General features: G+C 45.5%; 1 protein-coding gene across 1 annotated transcript in view; it reads left to right on the forward strand.

Annotated features, from left to right (window-relative positions):
- The first annotated feature begins 7,461 nt into the window (after positions 1-7,461).
- The window catches only part of LOC119436720 (uncharacterized), a 33,117-nt gene continuing 20,960 nt past the window's right edge, over positions 7,462-19,618 (forward strand). The window contains exon 1 of the mRNA XM_037703697.2: positions 7,462-7,722. Within this exon, the coding sequence (XP_037559625.1) occupies positions 7,647-7,722 (76 nt within the window). The 5' untranslated portion in view covers positions 7,462-7,646. The remainder of the gene's footprint in view (positions 7,723-19,618) is intronic.

Below are 19,618 nucleotides of genomic sequence, written 5' to 3' on the forward strand. Positions count from 1 at the left end.
AGCTAACTGCATCATTGTTGACCCGGACGTGCACGGCTTTTATTCATAATTTCGCTTTATTTCTGACAATCCTGGCAATAGGAAACACGCGCATTAGAAGCACCAACGGCGGCTCCCTCATCCGTATTTTTTCACTTCAACATGTTTTAATTTCCAGTGTGAACACCATGCACAGACATTATATTTCAACGTGTACGCAGGACAAAATTTGATATTTTGAAAGAGAAAGAGGTAGCCAACTAACAATTATTTCTAATGATATGGATAGCCTACGTCTAGAGAATCAATATTTTGCTGTATGTTCAACTCGCTACAAATTGCTTTGCGCACTTTTTTGACACTGAAAAAGACCTGCAGACTTCAGTGACCCCTTCGGCAGAGTCTTTTATCAACGGTGTGTGAAATGCACGTGAATGATGTGTGTCTCAGCATTGCTTCTCTTTCCTGTAGGTAATGCTAGCGACTCATGAAAAAAAAAACTTATAATAATTTACAACATTTATTGGGGATGGAAATATCGCAACGTGCATGCAGATGCCATGAATATATATAATTAACTTAGTAACCGAAGTGAGGCCAAGCCGGATTCACTCGAAAGCAGAATAAATAGCAGTCATACACAGCAGAGCTTCTACTAGGACTCAGAGAGAGAAAGAGAGAGAAAAAGAGGCTTTGGCCGCAAAGGCGAAGCAGTATCAATGATAGCCAAGCATAAGACAATTACATGAAAACGATTCTTCCCGTAGAAACCCGTGTAAGAGCCGCACCCCCAACTTGAAAGCATATAGATATAATTCAACCGAGAAGCATTCGCGTTCAGCGCGATTCCGATCGCGCTCCACTGCGAATTTTCCCGCGCAGCGTATTTTCGCGCATCGCAACTATATATATATATATATATATATATATATATATATATATATATATATATATATATATATATATATATATATATATATGTGTATATATATATATATATATATATATATTATATATATATATATATATATATATATATATATATATACTGAATCCGCTTGTCGCATGTCTCAACCAAGAGACACCAGTCTCTTGGCGGTGCGAGGGGACTCGGGCTGTAAAACTGAATTGTTTCCTACTATGAGGTCTTGCAAATACTTATACAAGCTCGTCATTTCAGTGACGAGCTTTCGAGGTCACAAAAAGTTCCCGGTGTAACTGTTACATGACACACCAACTCATTAACGGAGACGCTCTCCACACCGCGCGGACTGCCAGCCCTGACGACCCCATCACCAACATCAACGACTGGGTAGGCTCTCTTCAGGCTGACATCCGACACCATACGCAGCAGATTGAAACCACCACAGACACCCCCACACTAGACACCCGACTTGCCCACCTCTGGCAGGCTTACCACAGCCTCCTAGAGAGGTGGAAACGGGGTAAACATGACAGAACAATAAAAAAAAAAGAAAAAAAAAACGCTTAGCCACTCTACAATCCCAAATTAACTACATTCAGAGGAGCTCTGCCGCTCCAATTGGGGGCAAGTATGCGACCGCATCACCGGCAAACTGTCCACCAAACGGGCATGGAACCTCCTCCGACACCTCATCGATCCGTCGAAAACAAAAAAACACCATCCAGAACACGTCACCCGGCTCATACACGCACACATGGACAACCCCGATGCTCTCTTGGATACACTCCGCGACACATACACCTCACCCAGCATATCAACCCCTCTCCCCTCTTACACAGGACAGCCGAACCCCGAACTCGATACCGACATAACAGAGGTGGAGGTCAGAGCAGACCTCTTGACTCTCCGCACCGATTCCGCACTCGGCGCCGACCAGGTCACCAACACAACGCTCCGTGATCTGGACGATCGATCGATCACTCGCATCACGGAGTACTTCAACCAGTGCTGGAAGGAGGGCACCTTCCCCCAGTCCTGGCGCCACGCGAAGGTAATCTTCATTCCGAAGTTCAACAAACCACTTACACTCCAAAACCTTCACCCAATCTCGCTAACCTCGTGTCTCGAAAAGCTTTTCGAGCATGTGGTATCAGCAAGGCTCACACTGTATACATGGCAGACCATGACTTTTACCCTCACAGCATGGTGGGATTCCGCCCTCATTTGTCCACACAAGACGCCATGTTGCAAATCACCCATGACATCTTCGACCCGCTCATTCCAGGCCACACCAAGGAAGTCTTGGTGACCTTTGATTGCGTTGGACATCATGCGATCATGACTGCACTATCCCCACTAAATGTGGGTGCACGTACGTCCACCTACATTCAGGCCTTTCTCACAGCACGCACGGCTTCGCTTCGCTTCGGCCCGCTCACCTACCCCACATACTCTCTAAAAAGCGTCGGCACCCCGCAAGGGTCCGTCTTCTGAGCTGCTTTCTTATTTAACATCACTCTGATCCCCCTAGCACGACAATTGGCAACCGTTCCTCCCCTGAAACATACTCTATACGCTGACGACATCACGCTATGGACTACCCATGGCAGCGATGGCGCCATACAGGATACTATCCAAGCAGCCACCAATCTGACTCAAAACTATATGCAGTTAGCATAGGACTTTCTTGTTCCCCAGAGAAGTCCGGGCTGTTCTGCATCCATCCCAAGAACCGCAACTCGCCCTGCTCCCCCATCGTCATCGAACTGGATGGCAGACCGGTACCAGAAGTAAAAACCCTCCGAATACTGGGTATCCATATTCAGAGTTATCGGAAGAACACCACTACACTTCGGAGACTCAAGCAGGTAGTATGGGCGATCTCGCACCTCATCCGCCGGGTCTCGGGCGACCACAAGGGCGTGAGGGAGCGTGACCCATGCCGCTTTGTTCACGCCTTTGTACTCAGCCGTGTACTCTACTCCACCCCCTATCTCCAGCTATCGCGCCCTGAAACTGACGCCATGGATGCTCTCATTCGTCGGGCATACAAAGTCGCCCTCCACCTTCCCATAAATACACCTACCGACCGACTCTTACAACTAGGTCTTCACAACACAATCGGGGAACTCGTAGACGCCAACCGCCAAGCACAATACCTTCGTCTCACACAAACCGACACTGGCCGGTACATCCTGCATTCCCTTGGAATCCTGATACCAGCCAACGATCCGACATTAAGCCCCATATCAAGACCTTTACACCGCGAACTGCTCAATAAGCCTTTCCTCCGTAACATGCACACCGACCACCACGATAAGCGCCGTAGAGCTCCCGCTACAGCCTTCCACCGATATTACGGCTCGGAACCGGACGCCGTATGGGTGGACGCATCCTCCACGGGCGATGAAGTGGTCGCTGCGGTGGTGTATCACACTCTCTCCCCCAACGGAACACACACACTCCCCCCAGACACCTACCCCGAAGCTGCAGAGGAAGCTGCCATTGCCCTAGCCATCGTCAACACAGATGCACGGTATGTTTTATCAGATTCCAAAACTGCAATCCTAAATTTCGCGCGAGGCCGAGTTCACGTTCCTGCTTGGGCGACTGGGTCGGGGTAGATGGCGTGACGGCATGACTAGAGTAGGTAGTATGAAGTCAGAGAAGCACAAAGCAAAATTAGTTTTGAAGAAAGGCTCAGGAACATGGATGAAAATAAATGGGCAGCTAAAGTGCACAAGTATCTCTACATGAAAAGCGTGGACACAGAATGGAGGAAGAGGTCAAGGAAGTTGGCAACCAAGTACAGGATAATAGAAACTGTAAATAGACAACCAGGGGTCATCAGAAAGAAAGTGAGAGAAATAGAGACCGTGAATTGGATGCAAAGAATGGAAACGAAAAGGACAATGGAGATTTACAAGAATGAGAAGAAAGAAATTAGAAGGGAAACTCTGTACGATAACACAAAGGGCAGTGCCTTGCTATTTGAGGCTCGAGCCGGTTGCCTAAGGACGAAAACATATCGGAACAAATATTCGGAATTAGATGAGACATGTGTATGCTGCAGTAAAGATCCAGAGACCACTCAGCACATCCTAATGGAATGCGACGGGATCCACCCAGCGAGAACCGTAGGTAACGTGCAACTCCCAGAAGCGCTTGGGTTTAAAGTGGAAGGAAACATAAACAGATCAGCCGTAGAGATCAGCAAGAGACGATTAGAGTACTGGTGGAAAAAAAGTAGGGAAAAGATGGATGCGACCTGATCTCTTAAAATCATAGGCAGCGGTACAAGGTAAATTTTTGAAAAAGAAAAATAAGGATAGGTATACAAAAATGCAAGATAAAGAACATGTATAGTATACCTGATTAAATCAAGCAGGCTAGGTGACTATTTGTCGCCGCCCCGTTTCAAAGGGGATGCCAATAAATCATCATCATCATCATCAGTAGGATCATGATGCTGGAATGACGACGATGGAACGACCACGATAGCATCTCATCTCGACTAGGAGCCCATAGCGGCCCAAGCAGGTAGACAGTAACTTGGGCCACTGGGTTGGCGTAAGAGGATAGATAGATAGATAGATAGATAGATAGATAGATAGATAGATAGATAGATAGATAGATAGATAGATAGATAGATAGATAGATAGATAGATAGATAGAGCGGCCAAGCAGGTAGACAGTAACTTGGGCCACTGGGTTGGCGTAAGAGGATAGGTAGATAGATAGATAGATAGATAGATAGATAGATAGATAGATAGATAGATAGATAGATAGATAGATAGATAGATAGATAGATAGATAGATAGGCTCAAAGCGGCTGAAGTAGGCAAAGAATGCTATTCCCATTAAATAGCCGTGTCAGTGCCGTGTCGTTTTTTTTTCTGCCTTCAGTCCGTCTCCGTTTGCGCTAGGTTACACGTTCAAAACTTGATTTCTATATTGCACATTCAGGTGTCTCTGTAAATAACTATACTTACTTGTAAACGCTTAGCTGCCGTCATGTTACTTTGTCACGATATATGTAGCAGCCTTTAGTAAAGTCTACCCCTTCCTTTCTTGTAAAGGAAAAATGAGGGGTGAAAGTGTCCGACTATATACTCTCGCGTTTATGGACGTGTGTCTCAGATAGGCTGAATTCTTTTCAGGCGTGCTCGTATCAGCTACGACCAATGATACTGGGCTAATATATAATAAGCATGTGACTCAAATGCTTTCGAAGTTTTTTTCCCCCTTTTTTTGACATAACACTGGCCTTATCGTCCATTGGTAAGAGAAACAAAAGGACAGTTTAACGCATGTGTAATGTAAGGATTCGTTTGCGCTGGTTTCTATTCATTCCTTACCACCCACCATTTACGGCCGTCGGTGATAACGTGTACGGGCCTGCTCGGCCACTGACGAAGCGCGAAAAGGAATAACATTGGAACAGAAACGTGACACATTATCCCGGTGAGGGTATCGGGCGAAGCAAAGGCCTGCTAGAATTTGCAAGGCTTGAACCATCAATATCGCAACAACAACAACAATGACCACGATGGCGACGCATAGCGAACTCCTCCTGGAAAGGCCACGCTGATCGAGCCAAGACAGCCGTCGTATAGATGGTCTCGTTATCTCGGAAACCTATCGGTATGTAGTTTTCCAGTGACTGCGCTGCTCGGCGGAGTAAGACGTGCCGCTTTACCCGCATAGAAACGGTATGTGGGCTCTCGCAAGTGGTGGGGAGGTTTTAGAGGCGCCACCGGACGAAGCGGACGAGCCGCGAAGTGGGTCGGCCGCCGGGGCAAGGCCGCCGGCGTACTTTCACTGGCCGCCGCCACCGCCGAGTTTTGCCATTTTTTATCGCCCCATCTGATCGCCAAAGCTCGTGTCGTGGTCCTATCTGCGATTCCAGGTTGCGTTCGAAGCGGAAGGCGAGGGGCAAGTCACTTCCAGCTGAACGAAGGCATAGGAGACGTCGTTTGTCAAAAGCCCAGCCTCGCGAAGGTCGGCGGTTTCGCAGGCGTGCAGTGCATTCACTCCGCCGCGACTCTGCAGCACAGTGATTCAGTCGAGAGGCCGCCGGTTTGTCTGTGTACGCAGCCTTCACAGCCGGCGCACGATGTTTGCCTGGAAATAATTTGCCCTGTGTATCTTTACTTGTCCCCTCAGATATAACTAATCGCCAAAGCCCAGTTTTGTTGCGAGAAACGCACTCATACTGCCGATCAAATGTTTGTCTGCATCGTAAGCTACTTTTACCCACTCGTGAGCGGCCTGCTCCAGTTCAGGCCAGATTCGGCCGTTTCATTTTGTGGGAGTTGTTTAATCGGCCACTGTTGTGAAGACTGAGTGACAAGCGGTAGTGCGTCCAACTTATGATCAGCTGCTTGCTCCGGAATAGAAGCGCGCAGTGTCTCCCTTCCGTGAAGTATCTATTGGCTGCTTTAAGAAGAATGATATCCTTGAATTAACGGAGGACACCAGCTGGACTGACAAGAAACACAGTGAGCGCGCTGTATTCTAGGATGGGTGGCGAAATAATAATCCTGTACAAAGAGCAACAGGAAGAACGTTGAGGTATACTATAGGTTGCACGGACGTCATCGCGGACGCCATATTGGGGTACCAGCAGGTCGAGAAGGGGCGTAAGCAAGGAGCATGACAGCAACAAAAAGCGCGTCTTGCGTCGAACGTCAGAGCGATAACAATAATAAACCGGTGAAAAACAATCGCCGTGAAAAAGAAAAGCAGTTTGCGCGTGATAATACGTTGCACTGACGTCATCGTAGTCGCCATCTTGGGGTACCAGCGCGGTGAGATACGGCTGCGTGGCGTCACATGAATACTATCTATATATTTCTGTGGACTGGTTCGGCGCTGAACACAAGCGAACATCGACCGGAAAGGAAGCGCGCTAGGATGCGATCACGCGCATACCGCAAGCAAGAACATGTGGTCGAGGGGGTCAGTTGTTATTGAATCTCTCATGCAGGCTTTACGTACCATTACACGTGAGCGATCTTTTGGCGTCACGTTTTTGCCAACAACGATAAGTGGTGAGCTAGTGACGTCATTTGCCATATACTGTTTTGTGACTGTTGGTTATGCCATGCTATAGCCGCCAGCAGGCCAGTCGAGCACTGGTTCGTCTCCTTTCACAGTGTTCCGGCCCATCCGGACATCGACAGCTTCTCAGACTTTGCGCTTCCTTTACCCTAATGAAGTCGTTCAGCCCGAAGTGTGGCGCCGGCAGTGTCAAGCTAGCTTGCGTTGCGTGCTTACTATAGTGTTCGCATTCATTCACTATATACAATGCGTGCTGAACAGTGGTACACTTCGCCGGCCCGGCTCGGAACTTCGCAAACAGGATCTAATTGTTTCGAGGTGGTCAATGGTGACGTCAGTGGAAGTTTCCACGGTCGCGAATCGTGCACACGAACACACGTTGAGGACCGAGCCTGTACGTAGTAAGGGTGTACGAAACGGAACATCGTGATAAAAGGGCGAGAAATCCGCGCGCTTGAAGGTCGCGCTGCTGCTGAACTGGTCTCTTGCTCACCTCGCCCCCACCGCGAGTTGACGGCCATTCTGTGGCTGCGTATAAGATCAAGGGCCCGCGGGGCGCCTACGAGCATTTCTGCACGGGAAATTTCAGCCACCTTGCCCCGCACCGCAGCTTGCTCGGTAGTCCATCGCTAGCGCACTGCAAAACACCCGCTGCCAGCTCAACCCGGTCTTGTTTACAATGGCGAAAGTGACTCTAGCGTGCGTGCTGTCTTTGTTCCTTGTGACCGCCGTGTTTGCCGGTGATTTCCTCTGCGGTGAGTACACAACTATGCTTCAGCCCGACCAACTACGGAGGCAGACGCGCTCGTATACCTGACGAGCAAGCGAAGAGCTTGCGCGCCATTTCGGATTCGTTGAAGTGCGCCAACCATACATGGCCATCAATTGTGAGGTGGCCTACGCAGCGCACGCCGCGGTCGTGCACGGTGTCAGCGGTGTTCAGCTGCTTACACCAGTGCCGCAGCTTATGCATCTGGACCCTTAATCACAAAAAAAGAAAGAAAAAAAAAAAGCATTTTTACGCCAGAACTGTTCGTAATAGCCGGTGCCAGCCTAACTTGGTGTTGGGGATATTATTATTAGGAAAATCGGCCGGCCAACGGCAAATAGCTATTACGAACAAAAAGCTTTGTGAATATGGCCGCTGATTTCACTTGTGAATGTTTCAGACGTAGAGGAGAACTAAAAAAAAAAAAAAAAACGCAATTGTAAAGCTCGGACACGTTTAGTCCATTTCTTATATAGCTTATGACGGTTGATAGCTGCAGAAGATGGGCGTGGAGTAGTGGTTAGAGTATACTTTGGCTTGAAGTTGGTAAAATCCGGTTCGATTCGCCACATGAACGCACAATTTTTTAAAAACATTTTATGAGAATCATTCGAAATGTTTGCGAATGGACGGACACCTTCAGTCCATTCCATACCTGCGGTTTGCAGTGCAATGCGATAACTTTCATTCCGGCCATATAGTGGACATGAAACACGAGAAGTGAAGTAGTATATAGCGCGTTCCGCCGCTCAGAGAGCCAGGCTTTTCCAGCTCAACCGCGATCATTCGCACTCAAACTTTGTTCAGATGTAGCATTTGGCAGTGGGTTAATTGGTTGCATGCAGCACCGTGCGTTTTGTTTCGATTAAATGTGAATACGCATCATTATCTTATATATCAGTAGCGCCATCTGCCGCGGGTACTCTAACAATAGATAAAAATGACTTTTTCGATAGTATCGCCATGGACGATGCGCATTTTTCATTTAGTCTCGAGTGTATACGCAGATGATAGCGAGTATGAAACATTCAGTCAACTGTCCAAAGTGTCCTGCTCCAGCTTCCACAGTGGACATTCACCACCTGTTGTGGCTATGCCCAAGACCGAGGGCTACTCGAGAGAGCGTACTATAGAGCTACCAAGCTACGAACGGATAATATAGACAGTTATATAGGCATTGGCTCAAGTACGACAAATTCGCTGAGCCGCTACTCATATTTATGCATGAATAAGATCTCCATACCTTTATTTCAATAAACATCTTTCCCGCAAAGCACGCTGCAGAAAAAAAAAAAAAAAAAAAAAAAAAACGCCAAGGCGCTCGCAATACTCTATTTTATAACTTCATTCTGATGATGCACGACCAGCTGTAGACTCCGAAAAGTGGCAAGTTGGCGGACAGACTGCTTATTTGTTCCTCATGATCGATTTATGCTTTTAATAAAGCATATGTGCTTTATTAAAGCATAAAGCGAAGTTGCGAATGTTGCGAATACTAGAACCAGAACTTTGTTTTATATTGACGGTAAAATAGCTTGTTTATTATCCGAAAAGTATTCGATTGGCTTCTGGAACTTTTCGATTCTGATTCCATTCGGTATCGAAAATCGCACACCACCAGATGATGGTCACGGTAAAATGAATGGCAAACGGACTAACAAAACGTGAGCGATTATTAATAACGTGCACCTCGCGTACTATACGATTGCCGACACGACACCGCAGCGTTGCCAACTTGTCGACTGCCGTTGGCTTGGAGAGCGGTACTTACAGGTGTTTAGTGACACAATTAACTATCGCCACACTTATCTCTCTGGCACGTTTAGGGCTCCTCGCACTCGGGCAGAGCAGTTGCCGGAATGCGTTTGCAAAACTTGCTCCGTTTGTAGCCAACAACCTTCGGGTTCTCCCCTATTGCTGTAAACGCGGCGGAAAACGCCCCACAGTGGACGGCTTGTTTCGAGCGCCTGCCTCAAACGCAGGCTCGAGTATACGTATATACAGGGTGTTTCAGCGAACACTTTCAAAAATTCTTAAAGGTTGCCTGTTGCAGATAGCCCAATTCTAGTTCATGAGCTGGTCCACTCGAAGAGGCGGACATTACTTGCACAGGAAATTGAAATGCATAATCGAATGATTAACAAAAATTCACTAATTCAGTTTTTAACTAATTACCTGATGGCCCATATTGCAATTTACAAATTGTAGCCGTGGAGTTCGCAAGGCGGATCCACTTGGAACGAATTCTCGGGATGACACCAGTTTCGAGATATTAATTCCCGAACTTTGCGGAAAAATGCATTGACGTTCCAGTTAAGTTTGTGCTTCAATGCAGAAAGCGACGTTTTGTTAAGAAACTAACTGGAACGCCAATGCATTTCTCCGCAAAGTTCGGGAATTAATATATCGAAACTGGTGTCAACCTGAGAATTAATTTCAAGTGGATCCGCCTTGCGAACTCCACGGCTACAATTTGTAAATTGCAATATGGGCCATCAGGTAATTAGTTAAAAACTGAATTAGTGAATTTTTGTTAATCATTCGATTATGCATTTCAATTTCTTGAGCAAGTAATGCCCGCCTCTTCGAGTAGACCAGCTCATGAACTAGAATTGGGCTATCTGCCACAGGCAACCTTAAATAAATTTTGAAAGTGTTCGCTGAAACACACTGTATGTAGTCGAGGACGGGGATGATGAACCACAGAAAAGAAGTGAAAGAAAGTTCTGACCATGTGTTCAACGTCCCTGTCATCGTATCACTTCATCGACACGTCGACAGCGCGCCTAATTTGTGTCTAAATTTTAATTGGTATCTTGGCAATTCATGATACCTAAAGGCAGGCATGAAACATGTATACACAAGTAGAACAAAAAAGGACAACGTGCACACTTGTGTCTACTATAGTGTACGTGTTTGCTTGTACGCTTGCTATCAATACTGTGAATCCTGACTAATCCTGACTCCAGCGTTTCGAATATCAGACTGTATGCGGATGATTGCGTTGTGTACCATCCTGTGTCATGTGCCGAACATGCGAGTGTGTTGCAGTTTGATCTCGAGAAACATTGTTCCTGGTGTGCTAAATGGAAGATGGATTTGAACGTAGCAAAGTGTTATCATGTTCAATTCACGAACAAAAAGAAAAAGGTGTCTAGTTCATGCTTTCTAAATAATGTTTTAGTGCAATGTGTTCACGAAGTCAAATACCTGGGCGTCACTTGACGGCGGTATTGGACTGTACATCCCACATGGACATAAGTGCTAAAGCGTGTCGCTTTTTACACCTTTTCCAGAAGAACTTTGAGTATGCGCCCAAAGCTTTGAAGAAAACTTTGTATCTTCCTAATATTAGGCCGGTGTTAGAATACGCATGCGCAACATGGGACTCCTTCACAAAAGTTCTTGAAGATAAGTTAGAGCGTGTTCAGAAAAAGGCTGCAAGATTCGTCATGGGAGTACAAAATTATAGGTTCGCAAATCAGAGAAAATCTTGAGTGGAAGTTGCTGTCCACACGCAGAAAAATAATCAGGTTAAAGTTTTTACGGAACATTAGCAGCGGTAACACATGAATCGACAAGAACATATATTTAAAACAACCTCGTTATCAGTCTAAGAGACGCGACAATTCCAAGAAAATAAGGCCCTACCAAAGTCGTATTAATGTATTTAAGTTTTCATTCTTTCTGCGAACAATTGCAGACTGGAATTTGCTACCGGATAAGATAGTGTCTGCACCCAATTCTTCATCTGCCATAGAGAACTTTACATGACTCTGTTTTAGACAATACTTCCAGTGTACCGTTTTATGCGTTGTGTACCAAATTTTATAATCGGATGTTACGGTGATTGTATTTTTAGTACCATAACTGATATGATGCTGTTTTTCGCGAAGTTCAATCTTTGACCTTTATGTTTGTAATTAACCCCCCTGCGATAATGCCCATCTCGGGCGCTGTAGGTATTTGTAATAAATAGATAATAAACTTGCTCAACTTGCAGTCGTTCTAAGAGTTCTGACAATTGCGGATGTCCGGACTGTGTTAAAGAAAGGAGCCGTGCTCGGTTGATATAGAATTTTTTTTGTTGTTTTTTTAGTGACCGTCAGCGACACTATTGAGGATCACACTCGCACAGTATGTTGTGATCAGGCCACTCACTTGGTTCAGACTCGTGTCCGAGTATGACCCGGGCCCTGCTCGAACGATTTTTCAAGCGGTAATCACAAGAGGCCGAATTCACTTAGCGTTTCTTTTGTAAGAGATTTTCTTTTTCCATTTGCTAAAAATACAATTGACTCACATTGGGACGAACCCACTTAAGCCGAATTTTCGGATATGAGGAACAATGTGTACGCATGTGGCCGGTTTCCCATAGACACAATGCAAAGAGAAAGTTGGAAAGCGATTCGAATTCTAGTTGACGTCGATCAAAGACTGTCTTCCAGAGCGAGTTGGTGGGGAGAATGGTGCGAAGTCACAGCGCACGACACTCTATCGCGCCAGCTTTCGCATGAGGGCAGTATCGGACTGATTAAATCTTTATACGGTACTATCTTTGGGATCGGCTCGCCGTTTTAGACTGCACAATGGCCACGGGAACGGCTTTAGACTGCACAACCGGCCCGCAAAAGAGGCTAGAAACACACATACCCAATACGGAAAAGTGAGGGTAACTCGCTAAGAAAGACATTGCCTTTAAAAAAAGTCCACATAACACGAACCGCCCATTCGGTTAAGCAGAACCTCTGCAGCGGCCGCTGACGGGTGCTACTCGGCTCAGCGAGAGGCCCGGGTCGGCAGACTATATATAGAAGATCACTCTGCGAACTACCACGAGAAGCAAATGGCGTTTTTGCGGTCATAAACTTTTACACCAGCGTGACATGACAAAAAAAAAAAAAAAAAAAAACGAAACTAAACAATCGTAACAATGCGCATGAGCGAGTTTTCTTTTCTTTTGCTACTTCATCTTGATTGCTTCTCTGAACGATCATGCACTTTTCGAAGATGTGGCATTTCTTCTTGCATCTGTCAAATACACGGTGGGTGCGCTAACGCAATTGTCTTCACTGATTGTCTTGTAATACTTAGCGCAGCTCTCACGATGTCGCACGAACAAGCCTCGTTATTCGCTCTACTGTGGTTATAGTCGAGAAGCACGGGAAATCTGCGTATGGTTACCTAAGTGCAAATCGTCAAACATGGCAGCCACCTTCAGCGTCAATCAGGCCGGACGAGGCATGCATGACCTCGCTAGTCGCCGTCTCCAAAAAGAGCGATCGCTACGTCCAACAAAGCCTTTTCTTGTCTTTATTTTTTTTCGGCCAGCATATGCGACATTGGTGTGTCGTTGCCGCAGCCGTTCGCAGAACAGAAGTCTCAGTGATGCCGACGTTTATAATCTCTTCTCCACGCACACTCATAGTTCGGCAGAACGTTACACACAGCCCGCATTCGCAAGAGCTGTCGTGTTAATTTAACGAGGAACGGGGAGGGGGGGCACATAAATGCGCAAAAATTAAATTTGGCTTCCAAGTTGGAGACATGGAGCTCTGAAAGAAGAATCGAAATACGGGGCAAAATCACTGCCAACGTGTTGCACCGACAGGAAGGGTAGCGGAGGCTGACTGGTCAGTCAGAAAAAGCCTAAAAAAAGTAGGGAAAGAAATAAAAAAGCTCTCTTAGCAGACATATGTGACTTTTCAGAATAATTTATCAAGGACCAGCGATTATGTCAAACTATCCCGCGAAAAATAATCATGCCACTGTGACGCGCCGTGTCGTTTGGACATGCATTTTTTTATTAATATGATATAAGAAGATGTTGACGCACAAATAAGGAGCCGGCTACTCATTAGCCTCTTGAATTGGTCTAACCTACTACATACAGGGTTCAAGATTACATGTCAAAAAACCTTCTCATACAAGCACCAGAGCATAAAAAAAAATACTTGACAGGGAACGTTTTCACAGTAACACTACAACGTAAAAAAAAAATACGTGGTGCATACAATATACAAGTTAAATAACTCTACGGCACTGCAGAAAAAAGTCTCAAAAATACAAACAATACTGTCACCTAACAATACAGTCTCTAGTCAGTGGGTGGTGTGTACATCGTGTAAATGCATTATCACATATAGTTAGAACAAAATAGTCAACATAACATAATCCAGAAACACATACACGTATACAGCGACGTTGAAATAAAAAGAACATTATAAGCGTTAATAACGGCCAACAATACCGCTGTCTTCGAGAAAAGTTTTTAACGCTTTTAAAGCGCTCTTCTGCAAGGCCGTTGTTGACCAAGGGCCCAAAAGTTTCCATAAACTGAAAGGTATGCGGTCTAATGTCATTAGAATTGATTTAAGTCGGCGTCTTGGTGTGTCGTGATGTGGGAAATCTAGAAGGAGGTGATGTATATCTTCATCTACAAATCCACAATCATATTGGGGGGTTTCCGCACGGACCAATTCTACGTAAGAAATGTTTTGTGTAGGCAGTGCCTAGCCTTAATCGATGAATAAGGGTTTCCATATTTCTGTCTAATGACAATGGAAATGTGAATTCAATTAGCGGATCGATACTGGTACAAATCAGAGCTCTTAGAATTCTGGTCAAACCACGTATTTCTACACATTTTGTAAAGACGTTGCCCTTATAATGCAGCGTAATTCATTTTTTTCATATTGGGAGCGAAACCGCATCATCTTTGAGGTGTGCTTGTCGTGCTTCTTCGTCGGCTGCTGTGTTGCCAGGTATGTTGCAATCTCCAGGTATCCATTGGAATGTTATTTCATGCTTCGCTTGGCTTGCCTTTGTGAGGTCTTTAAGTATTTCATATATTATACTATCACTGATTTGGTTTGATGTTCTGCTGCAGAGTGATATTAGTGCCCCCTGTGAATCGCTGAAAATCACCCATTTTTGCGCATCTCTTAATGACGTTATAAATTTTATCGCACATAAGATTGCGAATTGCTCAGCCGTTGTGAACGACGTTGCACGAGATAACTTAAATGATTCTTGCTTATTGAGGTGCGGTATAATAAATGCTGAGGTTGACGAGGTTGTTGCACTGTATCAATCTGTACAGACGTGTATGTATCCTGAATACCGCATATACAGGGTGTTTCAGCGAACACTTTCAAAAATTGCTTGTGGCAGATAGCACAATTCTAGTTAATGAGCTGGTCTACTCGAAGAGGCGGACATTACTTGCACAAGAAATTGAAATGCATAATCGAATAATTAACAATAATTGACTAATTAAGTTCGTAACTAATTACCTTATGGCCCATATTGCAATTTACAAGTTCCGGCCATGGAGGTCGCAAGGCGGATCCACTCGGAACTAATTCTCGGGATGACACCAGTTTCGAGATATTAATTCCCGAACTTTGCGGAGAAATGCATTGGCGTTCCAGTTGGTTTCTTAACAAAATGTCAAAATGTCGCTTTATGCATTGAAGCGCAAAATTAACTGGTACGCCAATGCATTTCTCCGCAAAGTTCGGAAATTAATATCTCGAAACTGGTGTCATACCGAGAATTAATTCCAAGTGGATCCGCCTTGCGAACTCCACGGCTACAAATTGTAAATTGCAATATGGGCCATCAGGTAATTAGTTAAAACATAATTAGTGAATTTTTGGTGATTAGTGGATTATGCATTTCAATTTTTTGTGCGAGTAATGTCCGCCTTTTCGAGTAGACCAGCTCATTAACTAGAATTGGGCTATCTGCCACAGGCAACTTTAAATAAATTTCGAAAGTGTTCGCTGAAACACCCTGTATATCTGGTAAAGTGTAAGTTGTTGAGCAGCTTGAATGCTCATGTCTCTTTTTCTGAATATCCCATCTACTGATATTCGACATCTGAGTTCCAAAATTCATTTCTTGGCAATATATGAAGATTTTCTTGAATTTATTTATGAACATAACTTCTATCTCGTTCCATTGTGTCTTGAGCCAATGGGTGGCTGTTATGCTGTATTTGAAGACGAAAATAATGCCGGCATGTTTCTGTAGTATGTTTTGATTACGCACAATGTAGTGCGTAAGTAGTGCGCACAAGTAGTGGAGGAAGAAGAAGAAGACCGAAAGCGGATGCGTTTCACGTCGGCTCCGTAAACTTCGAATGATTGTCGGCGGTTTTTCGACTATAACGAGGAAATTCACATCGCTGGAGAAGCAGGAAGATCCAAGGATCACCTGGACACCTAATCAACCAGGTGGGCCATTTCCAGCAATCATTGCAAACAGTTTGCCACGGCGACTGGGAAGCCTAAGCCTAGCGATAGCATCCCCGTCGCGATGTAACACCAGCCGCGATGGCTGACGTGCTGAGCCTAACGCCTCTAAACATGCCAAACATGGACGTTGTACGTGTAGAAGGCGAAGATATTCAACCAGAAGAGTTGGACCAAGGCCATTGGTTCGAAATTAAAAGAAATCATCGAAGACTCACTGTTGACGTGGACCGGCCACGTAGTGATAAAACACCACTTCAGCGAGCTAACGAAACCTCATGGAACAAGAAAAAGGGCAATCGGCAGATCCGACAATTAATCGTCGCAAGCCGCATGCCACACTTACCAGTAGACGACTACAGGATCATTATTAGACCAAGAGGGGGACTCAACGTGACTGAACACGGTACAGACCGCATCTACCACAGCGTACGACGTGCTGCAAATGTTGAACGTACAGCGGATGAAGAAGATAATCTTTGCCTCAACCAGAAGCAGAACATTATAGTCCTCAGCACACCATCAAAAGAAAGAGCCAAAAAGTATGTCGCGATAACCAGTCTGAGCATTGGGAGCAAGGAATATGAAGCCTGTGCTTATCGCGCAGCACCGGAGAACACCTCGAAAGGAGTCATCCGAGGTATCTCTGCCGATGAAGGCCCGGAAGACATCGTTAGGAAGCTGGTCACTCCACGTAACCCAAGCGTCCTCTACGCCAAACGTATGGGCAATACAAACAACGTAATCGTCCTTTTTGATGGATATTACGTCCCTAGCTATGTGAACTACGGAGCTGCGCTTGTTCGATGCGCACTTTACAAGAAACAATTTGACATCTGCTACGAATGCGGAAGACTTGGACACCGAGCGGACGTATGCCCCAATCCTACTGACAAAATTTGCCGGAGTTGCGGCAGCAAGAATCCAAAGCAAGACCACGAATGCAAAGCAGAGTGCCAACTATGTGGAAATGACCACCCGACCGCGGATAAACGATGCCAAGAAAGGTACCGGATCCCATACCTCGTCAAAAGACGAAGATGGGAACGTGCCCGGAGAGAGGAACAAGTGGAATACGAGAACTACGTCGACAACCAAAGAAGCCCAAGTACAGCCAGCAGGAACAGATCGGGTTCCCTCCCAAGAACCAGAAGCAGATCACACTCCGGCAACCGATCAAGGTCAAGGTCCAGACCCCGCAGTGGCAACCCCACCAAGTCACCCCAGGCCATTGGCAACAGCAAGGGCACTATCGGCAACCACACCACCGGACCCCCATCACAGGTGAGCTGGGCTGACGTGGCTTCCGGGGCGCGCGCGGAGGCAGAGGCTGCACTTAACAGTAGAAATAGAGCGTTAGAAAAAGAACTAGCACAGATGAAACAAATGATGCTAGAACATCATCAGCGCATTGTCGCTCTAGAAGACGAAAACAGTAGACTGCGGAAAGAGAACACTAGTCTTAAAAACGGGCAAGGTGTCACACTAGATAGTATTGAGGAAAAAGAGGCAGACATGGAGGAAGAGGCTAACGTGCCAGCCAAACGCAAAGCCACAGACGATACCAAGACGATCGCAGTTAAAAAGACCAAATCCGTTAAACCTCTTGAGAAAAGACAGGATGAACTCGAAAGCAAAATTGACATTCTAGAAAGCAAGCTAGATATCATAAGTACACAGTTTACAGATCTGGGCACACAAATTACCCAGCAAGTTACACAGGCTATTATGACGCAAATACAACAACAATTTAACACAATTAATACAAAATTTGCCGACATTGAATCTTGTATGAAGACGTGGGGACCGCAAACCAGTGGAGGTGGTCCCATCAAAACAACCAGTAAGCCATATAATAAACCCTCGACACCTACGGTGGAGGGAACCGGAAAACTGTAGCTGCCACCATGGATCGACACGACCATTATACTATCTGGCAATGGAATTGTCGTGGATACAGTAGAAAAAGATCCAACTTACATCAACACCTAATTAATAAGGAACATCCTGATGTCATAATGCTACAGGAGCCACACTGTAAGGCCAAATTATCTGGGTACAGATCATTCTGTAGTGCCGACGGGAGACGAGAGCTGTCACCACTCTAGTAAAACGTAGGTACACGGTCGTTCAGTATGATACAGGCATTGCGGATGTAGACAATATATTAATTGAGTTAATACCTGCTAGAAAAAACAATCAAAGCCTATTTGTCCTTAATGTTTATAGTAACCCAAGAATCCGACTTCCCAATTTCCGATCACTTCTCCGCAAGACCCTCACTATCGCAAAAGGCAGAGCCTTAGTGATTTGAGGGGATTTCAACGCACAACATACGGCATGGGGATACAGATTTGAAAACCCCAAAGGTAGACACCTATGGCTAGACGCACAACAAGAGGGCCTTACCCTCATCACAGACCCGTCGACTCCTACGAGGAGAGGGTCTAGTGTTAGTGTGGACACTACGCCAGATCTCACCTTTACAAAGAACATTAGGGATGCGAATTGGCTTAACACCCAACAGGATCTCGGCAGCGATCACAATATCCTCGAAATCACTGTTAAAGCAGGGCCAAGCAAACCCAAGGGCAAACAACTGAAAATTGTAGACTGGAACAAACTCAGACAAATTCGCGAGAAAAAGGATAATACTATCACCGACATCGCGGACTGGAGCACGCAGCTGAAGCAGGATGTTAAGTCAGCCACAAAAATAATCCCCCAGGACGCGCAAATCGAGCAGGTAGACAGTAAACTCCTACATATGTGGGAAGCTAAAGAAGGTCTCCTGAGGAGATGGAAAACTCAGAGACACAACAGGACGCTCCGACGCAGGCTAGCCCGACTTAACAGAGATATAGAAGCATACGCACAACAGCTCTGTAACCAACAATGGGAAGCAACATGCACTAATATGGATAATCAGTTAGGATTATCCAGAACGTGGAACTTCCTCAGGCACCTTTTGAATCCTGAGGAAAGTAAAGCCACGTACAGACAAAACATAAACAAAATCTTGCATGCATATGACAAAACTGAAGAAGCTTTTATCGATGAGGTAGCCACAAGGTATTTATCACGGGCTAAGCCAACAACTCACCCAGATTATACAGGCACCAAAAACATACAATTAGACGAAGATATTAGCGAAGCGGAATTGAGAGCAGCTCTACAAAAGTTAAATACTACATCTGCGCCAGGACTAGACGGAATAACTAACAAGACGATCCGAAATCTCGATGATGCCTCTCTAGAAGAACTTACCAAGTATATAAACGCATGCTGGCTATCCGGTAAAATACCACTGCAATGGAAAACGGCCCAGATTATTCTAATACCTAAACCAGGCAAGCGGCTGCAGTTGGAGAACTTGAGACCCATTTCACTCACGTCCTGTGTGGGCAAACTCATGGAGCACGTTGTCCTAGCGAGACTGACCAACTATCTCGAGGACAACGACGTTCTCCCGCCTACAATGTTGGGCTTCCGGAGAAATTTGTCTACACAGGATGCAATGCTCCAACTTAAGCATCAAATTATAGATAACATCAGTCGGAACACCAAAGCTATCTTAGGATTGGACCTAAAGAAGGCGTTTGACAGTGTTACCCACGAAACAAT

Source organism: Dermacentor silvarum, chromosome 1 (assembly GCF_013339745.2).
Source record: "Dermacentor silvarum isolate Dsil-2018 chromosome 1, BIME_Dsil_1.4, whole genome shotgun sequence".
NCBI lineage: Eukaryota > Metazoa > Arthropoda > Arachnida > Ixodida > Ixodidae > Dermacentor > Dermacentor silvarum.